Genomic DNA, 12,184 nt, shown 5'->3' with positions numbered 1-12,184 from the left:
TTAAGTTTCCTCAGGGAAAAAGGAGTTTCATGGAACCATGGAGGAGCTGAACATCCAGGCCTAAGCAAGGACCTGGCCATTCTCTCTTATGTCTCTCTCTGGTTTCTTCAGTGTACCCACAGACCAATGGGTTAGTTATTGTTTTCAATAAATAATACTTGCAAGTGATACAAAATTCAGAAAGGCTGCAAAAAGGCAATCCAGTAAAAAATCTCCCTGTCTCCTCTGTCACCCAGTTCCCCTCCTAAGGGGCAGCCAGAGTTCCCGGCTGCTTGTGGTTCTCTGCCCTGTGCTGCATGCGCTCTACGTGTACATTTGCAGTCTTCTTATAACTTGGATAGTAGCGTCCTTCATGCACAGCTCTGCAGAGGACTCTATTCATGGATCTTTGAGTTTTCTCCATATTGCAGCTGTACCGTATTCCATTGTATGCATAAATGTGATTTTAATTTGGTCATATTGGTGGACATTTCGTTTGTTTCCAGTCTTTTACGTTTACAAATGTGCTGCAGCAAATAACCTTGTATACATACTAGTTCACACAAATGGGCAAATCTGCAGGATAGTACCTCAAAGTGGAATTTGCAAGGATCTTTTTTTTTTTTGAGGAAGATTAGCTCTGAGCTAACTACTGCCAATCCTCCTCTTTTTGCTGAGGAAGACTGGCCCTGAGCTAACATCCATGCCCATCTTCCTCTATTTTATACTTGAGACGCCTACCACAGCATGGCTTTTACCAAGTGGTGCCATGTCCGCACCCAGGATCCGAACCAGCGAACCCCGGGCCCCTGAGAAGCAGAACATGTGAACTTAACCGCTGTGCCACCAGGCTGGCCCCTGTAAGGATCTTAACATGTCCTTTTCTTCAGGCCAAAGGATGCCATTCGAGCCCTGAAGAAGCGATTGAACGGGAACCGGAACTACAGAGAAGTGATGCTGGCGTTAACAGTGAGTGCTGCCCTTCTGGGGTTGGGAGAACATCTGGGAAAATCCATGCTCCTCACCTCGCCCCACTCATGTGGCCTTCTCTCTGTCCACTCAGCACAGCCTCCCATGGATGTGTGGTGCGTTTGCTGCTGGAGTGCAGCGGAACCTTCCCGTAGTGACCTTAGGTTTTCCTACCCTCTTCTGAAATGGGGAGTGAGCTTCAGTCCAGTGTATACCAGCAGAAGAGAAGGCATGGGCAGCACTGACTAGTACAGAAGCCCAGAGCAGAGAAGCCAGAGAGCTGGGTTTGGGTCTCCTTTCAGCCACCAGCCTGCTGTGAAACATCTAGGTTAGCTGCTTCTCTGGCCGTCAGTTTCCTCTTTATAAAAATGCTAGCTTCCACTGAGTACCTGCTGGGGACTGTGCTGAGCTTTTCAGATGTTAATGAAAATGCTTACAATAAACTTCCAAAATATGTTTCATCATCCCCCTCACACAGATGAAGAAACTGAGGCTCAGAGAAGTCTAGGGGTTTGCCCAGACTTCACAGCTGGAGAGCTAGCCAGATGTGGATTATGGGGTAAAAACTGATCATTGCCTCAGAGGTTCTTGAAAGAGTCGGCCAAGTGACTCCTTTCAGGAACAGATCAGGTTTTTGCCCTTCCTTAAAATGTCAGAAAATTAAAAGGGACAGCTTCAGGTGTTATTTCTGTCTTGAAAGCTAACAGTTTTTCAGATGTGGCAAAATCTGGGCCACAGTGAATTCTTTTTCTTCTTTTGAGATTTTATTTTTCCTTTTTCTCCCCAAAGCCCCCCCGGTACATAGTTGTATATTTTTAGTTGTGTGTCCTTCTAGTTGCGGCATGTGGGACGCCGCCTCAGCCTGGCTTGATGAGCAGTGCCATGTCCACACCCAGGATCCGAATCGGTGAAACCCTGGGCCTCCGAAGCAGAGCACGCGAACTTAACCACTCGGCCACAGGGCCGGCCCCCAAAGTGAATTCTCAGCATGTGGGCTTCTTTGTAGGTTTGAATAGTTTGTTATTTATCCAAAACAGCTATAACCTGTTTCCTTGTGTGTGTGTGTGTGTGTGTGTGTGTGTGTGTGTGAGTGAGGAAGATTGCCCCTGAGCTAACATCCATGCCAATCTTCCTCTATTTTGTATGTGGGATGCCACCACAGCATGGCCTGGTGAGCAGTGTATAGGTCTGTGCCAGGGATCCGAACCCACAAATCCCAGGCTGCTCAAACGGATCATGTGAACTTAACCACTGTGCCACCGGGTCAGCCCCAACATGTTCCCTTTTACAGAAGAAAAACAATTTGGATTTTTGTCCAAGTGAAGACGCAAGACTTTTTAAGAGAATTCTCTGCCAGGGAATTGAGATTTGAATAATAAAGGAGAAAAAGACCAGTGGAGAAATAGGGAGTTGAAAGCTTTTGTTTTTTTCTCAGAATTTGAGCCACGGCATTCGCTAAACCCAGAGTGATGCCTAAAATGAATTGTTTTCAGAGAACTGAAGTCACCAGGGAGTGAACCATAACATGTCAGGACATTGTCCTGGTATCTCACACAGATCCCTTTACATGCCCAACTTCATGGTAACCATATTGGATGGAAAGCTTCCTAAAGTGGTCTCTGCCTCTACTTCCTACAGCAGAGCATAATAAGCATCGTTTTACCTTTCCTGATCTTTGTCTTTGTTATTATTTTGTCTTTGTTATTATTATTATTTCCCTCCAGCTTTATTGAGATATTATTGATGTATAACATATAAGTTTAAGGTATACAATATGATTTGATACACGTATATATTACAAAATGATTACCACAATAAGGTTAGGTAACACCTCCATCCCTCACATAATTACCTTTTTAGTGTGTGTGTGGTGGTAGCATTTAAGATGTACTTTCTTAACAACTTTCAAGTATGTACTACGGTATTATCAATTATAGTCGCTGTGCTGTACATTATATCCCCAGAGCTTATTTGTCTTTTTTTTTTAAACAGCTTTTTTTTGTTGTTTTTTTGAGGAAGATTAGCCCTGAGCTAACTACTGCCAATCCTATATCTTCTTCTTTTTGCTGAGGAAGTCTGGCCCTGAGCTAACATCCATGCCCATCTTCCTCTACTTTATATGTGGGACGCCTGCCACAGCATAGCTTGCCGAGTGGTACGTGTCTGCACCCGGGATCCGAACCAGCGAACCCCAGGTCCCTGAGAAGCAGAACATGTGAACTTAACCACTGCACCACTGGACCAGCCCCAGAACTTATTCATCTTGTAGCTGGGAGTTTGTACGCTTTGACCAACATCTCTTTCTCCCTGCCCTCTAGCCCCTGGCAACCACCATTCTATTCTCTGTTTCCATGAGTTTGTCTTTTTTAGATTCTACGTCTAAGTGAGAGCATACATGTGTGTCTTTATCTGACTTATTTCACTTAGCATAATGACCCTAAAGTCCAACCATGTTGGCACAAAAATCAGGATTTCCTTTCTTTCTAAGGCTGAATAATATTCCACTGTATATATATATATATACCACATTTTCTTTATCCATTCATCCATCAGTGGACACTTTAGTTGTTTCCATGTCTTGGCTATTGTGACTAATGCTGCAGTGAACATGAGAATGCAAATATCTCTTCGAGATCCTGTTTTCATTTCTTTTGGATACGTACCCAGAAGTGGAATTGCTGGATTGTATGGTATTTCTATTTTTAATTTTCTGAGGAACCTCCACACTGTGTTGCATAGTGGCTGCACCAATTTACATTCCCACCAACGGTGCACCAGGGTCCTTTCTCTCCACATCTTTGCCAACACTTGTTATCTCTCATCTTTTTGATGATAGCCATTCTAACAGGTGTGAGGTGATATCTCTTTGTGGTTTTGATTTGCATTTCTGTGATGATTAGTGATGTTGAGCACCTTTTTATGTATCTGTTGGCCATTTATGTGTCTTTTTGGAAAAAATGTCTGTTTAACTCCGTTTAATGTCTATTTAAGACCAATGTCAAGAAGCACTTTCCCTATATTTTCTTTTAGTAGTTTTACAGTTTCAGGTCTTACATTTAATAGTTTTAAATTTAATAGTTTTACAGTTTCAGGTCTTAGATTTAGTCCATTTCGAGGTAGTTTTTGTAGATGGTATAAGATAGGGGTCTAATTTCATTCTTTTGCTTGTGGCTGTTTTCCCAGCACCGTTTATTGAAGAGACTATCCTTTCCCTATTGAGTGTTCTTGGCTCCCTTGTCTAACATTAGTTGACCATATATGTATGAATTTATTTCTGGGCTCTTGATTCTGTTCTATTGGTTTATGTGTCTGTCCCTCTGTCGGTACTATACTGTTTTGATTACTGTAGGTTTGTAATATAGTTTGATGTCAGGAAGTGTGATTCCTCTAGCTTTGCTCTTCTCTCTCAGGATTGCTTTGGCCATTCAGGGTCTTTTGTGGTTCCGTATGAATTTTAGGATTATTTTTTCTATTTCTGTGAAATTATTGATGGCTTTGGGTAGTCTGGACACTTTATCAATAGTAATACTTCCAATCCATGAACACAGGGTATCTTTCCATTTATTTCTATCATCTTCAGTTTCTCTTATCAATGTCTTATAATTTCCAGGGTACAGATCATTCACCTCCTTGGTTAAATTTATTTCTAAGTGTTTTTGTTTTTGTTTTTTTATTGTAGTCAGATCTCCCCTGCAAATCTAGTGATGCCTTTGGGAGACTGATGAAATGTGTACATCCATTGTCCCTACATCAAAGGCCCTGGCCTTGGGGACGTTGCATGGTCTCATGCCTGCTTTTATGACTTCTCTGTCTTTGTCTTCACATACCCTGTTAGTTTCTTTCTGTCTTCTGGCTCCTTGTGGGCCTTTCCTAACTTGATGTCTGCACCTGCCAAGATTGTTAATATTTACCCAAAGTAGGAGTTAGTCAGAGGTCTTGAGGGCTCTCTGCCTGGGCCTTAGTGGGTGTGGACTTGAAGTGTCTATTTCTTGTTGCTTCAAGGCGCCTTTTGCTTATTCTGTGGGCTTTGGCTACATTCTAGAAAATTGTCACCGTGTGTTTCATGCCCTGTAACCCACAGGGACTGACTTGCTAACGGCCTTTTTGGCAGAGTGGCCTGAAGTGGACCACTGGGCTTCCTTGGCTGTGTGGCCCTTGCCAGCCAGGGAGGACCTCCTGCATCTCCTGTTCTGCTAGGCTTCAGAGCTGCTTTGTAGCACCTGCCACCTCTGTCTGGGGCATTTCTAAGCCTGTGTACCTGAGCCCCAAAGGCCAGGCTAGGACACACTGACTTTAATGACTGCTGTCTAGGAAAGTATAGGGATGTGTTCCCTGAAGATGAGAAGTGCATCTTGGCCCACAGCTGCTCTGCATATGGATGCGGAGCCGCAGCCACCCCCAACCTTAACCTTCCTGCTCTTCTTTTTTCTATGTTCTTTCCTACCACATGTGCTTTCCTCCCCAGCCCCCTGCCCTTTCCTTTCCCACCTGCTTCTCACAAAATAAATGATTCTTCCCACCACCTACCTCAGCCACAGCAGCCTGCATACTGGCTGGTAGGCTGTTAGGAGGATCCTAGGAAGTAGAGCGACTGTGAGTTCCTTGAGGGCAGGAAGAATCCCGCTGGTTCATCTTGGCAGCCCCCACCGGTCACTGTGAGAGAGAATGTTGGTTACCTCATGGTCACCCGGAATCAAGCACGAGCAGAGGCTAAGAAAGAGTGCCCTTGGCTGAGGAAAACCTCAGCGACTCATGGATGCCCAGCTTTCGAGTCCTCCTCAGCAAGTGGAGCGAACGTGGAGTCTCCCACAGTGCAGTAGCAGTAGGAAAGGAACAGTTATGATTGGCTAAGGGGCTGCCAGGCCTGGGGCAAATCCCAGCTCTGGCCTCCTCAGTGAAGTTACTAGCACCTCTAAGCCTCAGTTTCCTCATCTCTAGAATGGGATAATACCCACCTTACAGGGTTATTTCAAGAACCACTTCAGGGAACAAGAAATCCAGCACATGTTGTCGTCTGAGGGACTCTCGGCTGATCTTGGAGGAGAGCTGTGAGGGAGGGATGGCCCCGTGGCCTCATTGTGGGTGATTGGAGTTCCCATCCTGCTTCTGGCACTGATCAGCAACTTGTACCTTGACCAGTTTCTTCACCTTTCTAAGCCTAACTCTAGAAAAAAGAGAGAAAGAATAACATCCTCTAAAAGAGAATTAATTAGTTGTGAGAATTAAATGAAATTATATACAGTGTGACTGCCTGGCATATAGTCTGCATTTGGACCTTTCTTTATGGCCATGCTTTGTTGAGGTAATGCCTCATCGTATGAACCCAGCCCTGTGGAATGGCTGCGTAAGGTAATCAGTGGTCAGGTTAGTTCGGGCCAATGAGGATAACTGCATAGTCAGAAATGTCACCTGTTGCTGGTGACTTCCTTCCAAGGAGGCATTCCCCAGTAGTTAACTGTGGCATTGGGGGTTGCTGGTGTGGGAAGGGCCAGGTGATTGTATGGCTTGGTTTACAGAGAGCTGAGAAGTTCAGAAAGCTGTCTTCCAGGCTGAAGATCCTCCAATTGGTACCTCTGAATTCCAGCAGGCCTCTCCCCTGTCCTGTGGGGACTGAGAAGCTGTCCCTCTTTACTCGAGTGTGTACAGTAGGCTTCTGAACATTTATCATCATAGTCCTCATTTGCTAGCACCTCCCCCATGCAGGGCACTGTGTTAGGTGCTTCAAACACACACACTCTCATCCTTACTACAGTCCTGCTAGGCGGCACTCCTGTGCCCACTTCACAGATGAGGAAGCTGAGGCTCAGACTGTCCTAGGTCATTCAGGGAGAAAGTGGTGGAGCTGAGATTCAGGCCCATATTGGCCATTGGCCAGAGCCCACACACTGTGCTTTTCTGAGGGGCTAAGACCTGTGTAACTCATTTCTCCAGACAAGGGAGGAGTGGGCAGGGTTTGAAGTGAAAATGGACCTTAAAGCCACCTGGCAGCTGAGGCCCACAAACCGTTTATTAAGGGTGGAAAATCCTTTGTCACTGCCAATTTTAGTTGCAGAAGCAGAATTGTGTGGGTTGTGCAAGGGGTGTGTGTGTGTGTGTGTGCGCGTGTGCGTGTGTGCCTGTGCATGCGTGCCTGTGCGTGCATGTTTGCTTCCTCACATACAAGGTTCCGTAACTCACTAGGCAAATCAGGCTGTCACAGCAGCCTTCTCTTGTGACAGAGCCTTTGTCCCATTAGCTAATGCCTCACACCCAGAAGCCCAGAGAGAGGAGCTAAAATGCTAATTTTCAGGGACCACTCAGTCATTTGGATCCCATTAAAACACCAGCATCTTTCTCATGTAAAACTGGTGCCTCAGTTACCAACTCACTGCCTGATTCTTGTTCAGGGACAGAAGACTTCGGTCAGCAAGGTGCTGCGGTCATCCCCAAGGAATAACTAAATTAGAGCATGGGGATGCGTGTGCTGTCTCAGTTTGACTCTGGAGGAGGCCGTCAGAAAGATGATCTGGGAGAAGGAAAGAGGGGGTGGTGGAAACTTGGCTGCCCTCCTCAGTTCCTGGCGGCTCCTCCAGCTCCCATGGTGGTGACCTCTCTTTCCTTTCCTCCCATATCAGGTGCTGGAGACATGTGTGAAGAACTGTGGCCACCGCTTCCACATTCTCGTGGCCAACCGAGATTTCATCGACAGTGTTCTGGTCAAAATCATCTCTCCCAAGAACAACCCTCCCACCATTGTACAGGACAAAGTGCTCGCTCTGATCCAGGTGTGTCAGTTCCCCTTGTCCAGTTTGTTGGGACAGAGTGTGACAGAGCCTCTTATCAGTGAGTCCACATGCTTTCCCATCATTCGGAGGAAAGAATGGAGGCTTCTGGGTTTAAACATTTGTTGCAAAACACTTACTTTTTTTACACTCGTCCCACTGGAATGAAACCCTAAGTGGTGGCTCTCCAGCCAGTTGACAGAGCCTTCATTGAAGTTTTCTGGATACCTGGCCCTCCACTGTCCATAAGGGCAGGTGGAGGGCCCTGACAGGTCTCTGAGCCATCAGGGACAATGTGGAGTAGGATGGGCCATATTAGAGCCCTGTGCAGGACTGGTGAGTCACAGGGCAGGTGGGGCAGGTTAGAGGGGAGATGGTCTTAAGGGGTGATTCACTCAGGAGATGACATTTCCTTTGGACCCTAAAAGATGACCAGGAGCTTAGTGGAAAGGTCAGAGTGCAAGAAGTATTGCAGGCAAAGAGAATAACATGTGCAAAGGCCCAGAAACATCAAAGAGAGCAGTTGACATACTTGGGATGTATTCATTATTAATTGCTCTGTAACAAATTACCCCAAACCTTAGCAACTTAAAACAACAGATGCTTATTATTTTATTGTTTCTGTGGGTCAGGAATTCAGGAACAGCTTAGATGGGTGATTCTGGCACGGGAGCTCTCATGAGGCTGCAGTCAAGATATTGGCCAGGACAGCCTCATATGAAGGCTCAACTAGAGCTGGAGGAGCCAGGTGATGGTTTTCAAACATCCTCTTCTCTTTAAGAGGTGCACTTTAATTCCCCTACTCTTGAGGCTGGACCTGCTGCCTCCCTTCTAACAATAGAATATTGAAAAGATGGTGTGTGACTTCTGAGACTTGGTCATAAAAGGTGCTGCAGCTTCTTCCTTACTCTCTCTTGAGTCACTTGTTCTATGGAAAGCCAGCTGCCATGTCATGAGGACATTCAAGAGGTCCACATGGTGAGAAACTCAGGCCTCCTACCAACAATCAGTAAGGAACGAAGGCCTCCTGCCAACAATTATGTGGGTGAGCCACCTTGGAAATGACCAGAGTGCAGTGAAGAATGTCTGGGGCCAGGCTTGTGGCAAAGAGGGAAGCAGGAGATGAGGCCAGAAGGCTGGTCAGGGGCTTCTGGGCCATATATGCTGAGGAGTTTGTACTTTGTCCTGTAGGCAGTGGGGACACATTGAATCTTTCTGAGCTGGGTTTACAAAGTCACATCTGGATTTTAGACAGAGCACCCTGGTGACACAGGGTGTCATACATCACGTAAGGCACATACATCAACAAGCGCATCCAATGTGGGGCAAATAGTGCTGTGGTAAAGGAAAGACAAGGGCCTGCAGGAGCCAAGAGGAGACCAACCCAGGGGGTGGAAAGGGGCTGAGAAGGCAGGGGGGCAGTGTGATTAGGGGTGGGCACAGGGCTCTCGAGGTAATGGTGCCACCTGAGGCTGGAGAGGAGAGAGGGGCTCGAGCCCAGGAGTCTGTAGGTTCTGTCTGTCCTTTTCGTCTGCACCCTCTGCCTGAAAGTCGTCCCCAGCTCTTGGGGCAGTTGACTCCTCTCCATCATTCACAGAGGCCTCCCCGCCACCCAAATTACAGCACGTATCTCACTCCCAGCACCCTCTTTTATGGTCTTCAAGTACTTCTGTGCTAACTTTTCTATCGTCCGCCTCACTCTGAGTTCCCTGAGAGCCCAGGGACGTTATATCCTCAGGGTCTAGAGTAGTCGACTGTGTAGAGCAGGTGGTCAGGAAGTTGCTGTTTTTCCTGATGAATGGATGGATGCAGTTCACTGAAGCTCTCAGAAAGGGGAGGAGTGTGGCTGGCAGCCGAGCCCCCTCCCATGCCTCCTTGGGTTGTCCCTATCCCTTCATTCTACCCACCCAGCATGTCTCTCTCTCTTCCATCTCTCTGTCTCACACACACAGGCACATACTACCCCACCCTCTGCCCTCCCCATCCCCCCCTCCACCCCCTACGACCCCCTCATTCTGGGACTTCCCCAGTACATTCCCCTGCCCCAACACCCCCAGTAATTGATGTCAAGAAAACGAATAGCCACTTTTTCTCACAAAAGGAGGGACACCCCAGCCTAAACCCCTTATGTGTCGCCACAGGAGAGGTCTCCTGGAAGGAGCACTTCCTGTGATGAGAGCTTCCCTCACCCCCAGCCAGGCCCAGTACCCCTGCCCCTGGCAAGCACAGCCATGGCAAGGGTCGTGATCTGCACTGCCCCTGCTGACTGTTTGGGGATCCCGGCTGAGGTCAAGGAGAGCCTTCTGCACTAGCTGTGGCCCCTGGCTCTCCCAGGCAAGGATGCCAGCCAGTGCACTGGCCCTGACCTCTGAAGCTTTCCCATTGGGGTCACCATCTCCTCTCAGCACTGCTTTGTAACCTCAGGGCTGGTGTTTTAACTTTTCTGGGCTTCTACCTCTTTATCTGTAAAATGGGGTCTGAGATCAGCCTGCAGCAGAACTGCGGCCCACACCTGTGTTCTGAGGACTCCCCCTGCCGGCCTGGCAGCAGCATGTACACCCACCCTCCTGGGCTGGAGCGGGATGGGGGCCCTTGAAGGCCTCGCAGCCTCCTGTCTGGCCAGGACACTCGGGACTCAGTTTCCCTAATCCAACTGGGTAAACGCAAGGGGCTTTCGGTAGGGGGGCTTCCAGGCAGACTTGATGACCTAACTGGGGAGAGTTTCTCCTCTCCAGATATTGAAGCTTTCCTGAAGAACTTTCAGCTTTGTCAGGGCCAACCAGCACGGAGCAAAGCAGGCAGCGTTCAGAGCTAGCAGATGGCTTGGCTTCTGTAATGTGGTGACCCAAAGCATAACCAGGATCCTTCTTTTTACTTTTTAGTGATTCATAAAATATATACAGGAAATTGCACATAAAAAAAGCATCTACAACTTGATAAATTTTTACAAACTGAACGTACCTATGTAACCAACCCTTATGTTGCGAAGCAGAGTATAACCAGCTCCCAAAAAGTCTCACCCCTCTGGGGTGACCACTTGCCTGACTTGCCACAGCATAGATGGGTTTTTCCTGTTCTTGACCTTCGTCTGCATGGACTTGGGATGCAGTAGTGATCTATCGTGTCTTGTGTCTGGCCCTGCTGTGTCTGCAGGCCTCACCTCGGTGGGGTATGATCATCGGCCTTCCGTTCCTATTGCTCACATGGCTGTGTCAGTCCTGCTGGGTGAATGTGGCACAATTTATATACCCCTCCCACTGTTGATGGGCACTTGGTATTTCCCGTTTTGGGCCACTGTGAAAAATGCTGCTATGAGCATCTCGCACATATTTTTTGGTGAGCATACGTATTTATTTTTATTAAGTTGAATATGTGAAACTGCCATCTTTCTTGGTCAAAAATGGTTGAATATTAGCAATTTCCTATGGTTCAACCTAATGCCTAGGAGAGGAATTACTTGGTGGCAGGGAATGCCCACATTCCCAGTTTAGCGGTGTTCAGCGTTCTCTCCCAGCAGCGTATGAGGGTTTTAGCCGCTTCACATCCTCACCAGCACGTGGTGTTTTCCATCTTCTTCATTATAGCCCATCTGATGAGTATGTAGAAATAGTGCAGCCTTTTTTAAACCCCTTTGAGAAAGATGATGATTTTATTTACATGTTGAATATACTTTTAAAAACTGCACAAGCCCCCCGGAGAGTCTGATAATTCCCCCTGGGAAAGAAAGTGCTGCTCCCACTGTGAAACAACAATGGACGTCTCTTGCCAACCTGTGAGTAGGCAGCAGGCCATCATATAAATACAGCCAGACTGAAAAGAGGTTCAGCTAAATGTGTGGGTGCCAGAACTGTGACAGAGTCTTTCTCACCGTCCTCATTATTGGGACTTTTCTTGGTGCTCTTCAGAACCCTGCTGCCAGGAAGTGGAGCCAGGTCACTCCTGGCCCCGCCCATGGGGAGCTGGCAATTTAACGGGGAAACAGAGGTTTGTGGATGATAGCGGGCCAGGGCCTAGCCAGGGACGACTTGAGCCAGCTTTGAGTATTCGAGGGGCAGCCCTAAATTCTGAATGTATTGGCACTTGAAAAGCTTTTAAGGCGAAGGGGCTGTACAGACAAGTGCCACCCCACTCCCACCCACGAAATCCTGGCAGGGGTGGAACCTGTGGCTCTGATTACTAGCCTGTGGCCTGAGCCCACTGTCCCTTTGGTTGCACCCTGAGGATGGAAGCAGGGCTGCGGCCACGTTGGGAACAGGGAAAGGGTCAGTCTCCAAAGCAGATTTTCTAATGTTCCCCCTGTCCCTCTAGGGAAATGGGTGATAGAGCTTGTCCTTGCATGTCCCCCTGACCCACAGTCCACCATCCTTTCTGATTCCCTTCCTAGTATGCTGATCACAGGCATCGTCAGCCTAAGATTGGCATTTCAGTTGCCACGTTTGCCCTCAGCAGCCCTCTGGGTCAGGTGTGAAGAGAAT

At 47.6% G+C, this 12,184-nt stretch overlaps 1 protein-coding gene across 8 annotated transcripts in view; it reads left to right on the top strand.

The window, feature by feature from the left end:
* The window catches only part of TOM1L2 (target of myb1 like 2 membrane trafficking protein), a 118,110-nt gene that overhangs the window by 65,486 nt on the left and 40,440 nt on the right, over positions 1-12,184 (top strand). For all 8 annotated transcript variants that reach the window (XM_014856173.3, XM_014856164.3, XM_014856150.3 and 5 more), the window contains exons 3-4: positions 870-948; positions 7,563-7,712. In XM_014856173.3, coding sequence (XP_014711659.1) covers positions 870-948; positions 7,563-7,712 — 229 coding nt within the window. The remainder of the gene's footprint in view (positions 1-869; positions 949-7,562; positions 7,713-12,184) is intronic.

This window comes from Equus asinus, chromosome 13 (assembly GCF_041296235.1).
Source record: "Equus asinus isolate D_3611 breed Donkey chromosome 13, EquAss-T2T_v2, whole genome shotgun sequence".
NCBI lineage: Eukaryota > Metazoa > Chordata > Mammalia > Perissodactyla > Equidae > Equus > Equus asinus.
The sequence above is the reverse complement of the archived record's forward strand: the minus strand, read 5'-3'. Positions and strand labels throughout refer to the sequence as shown.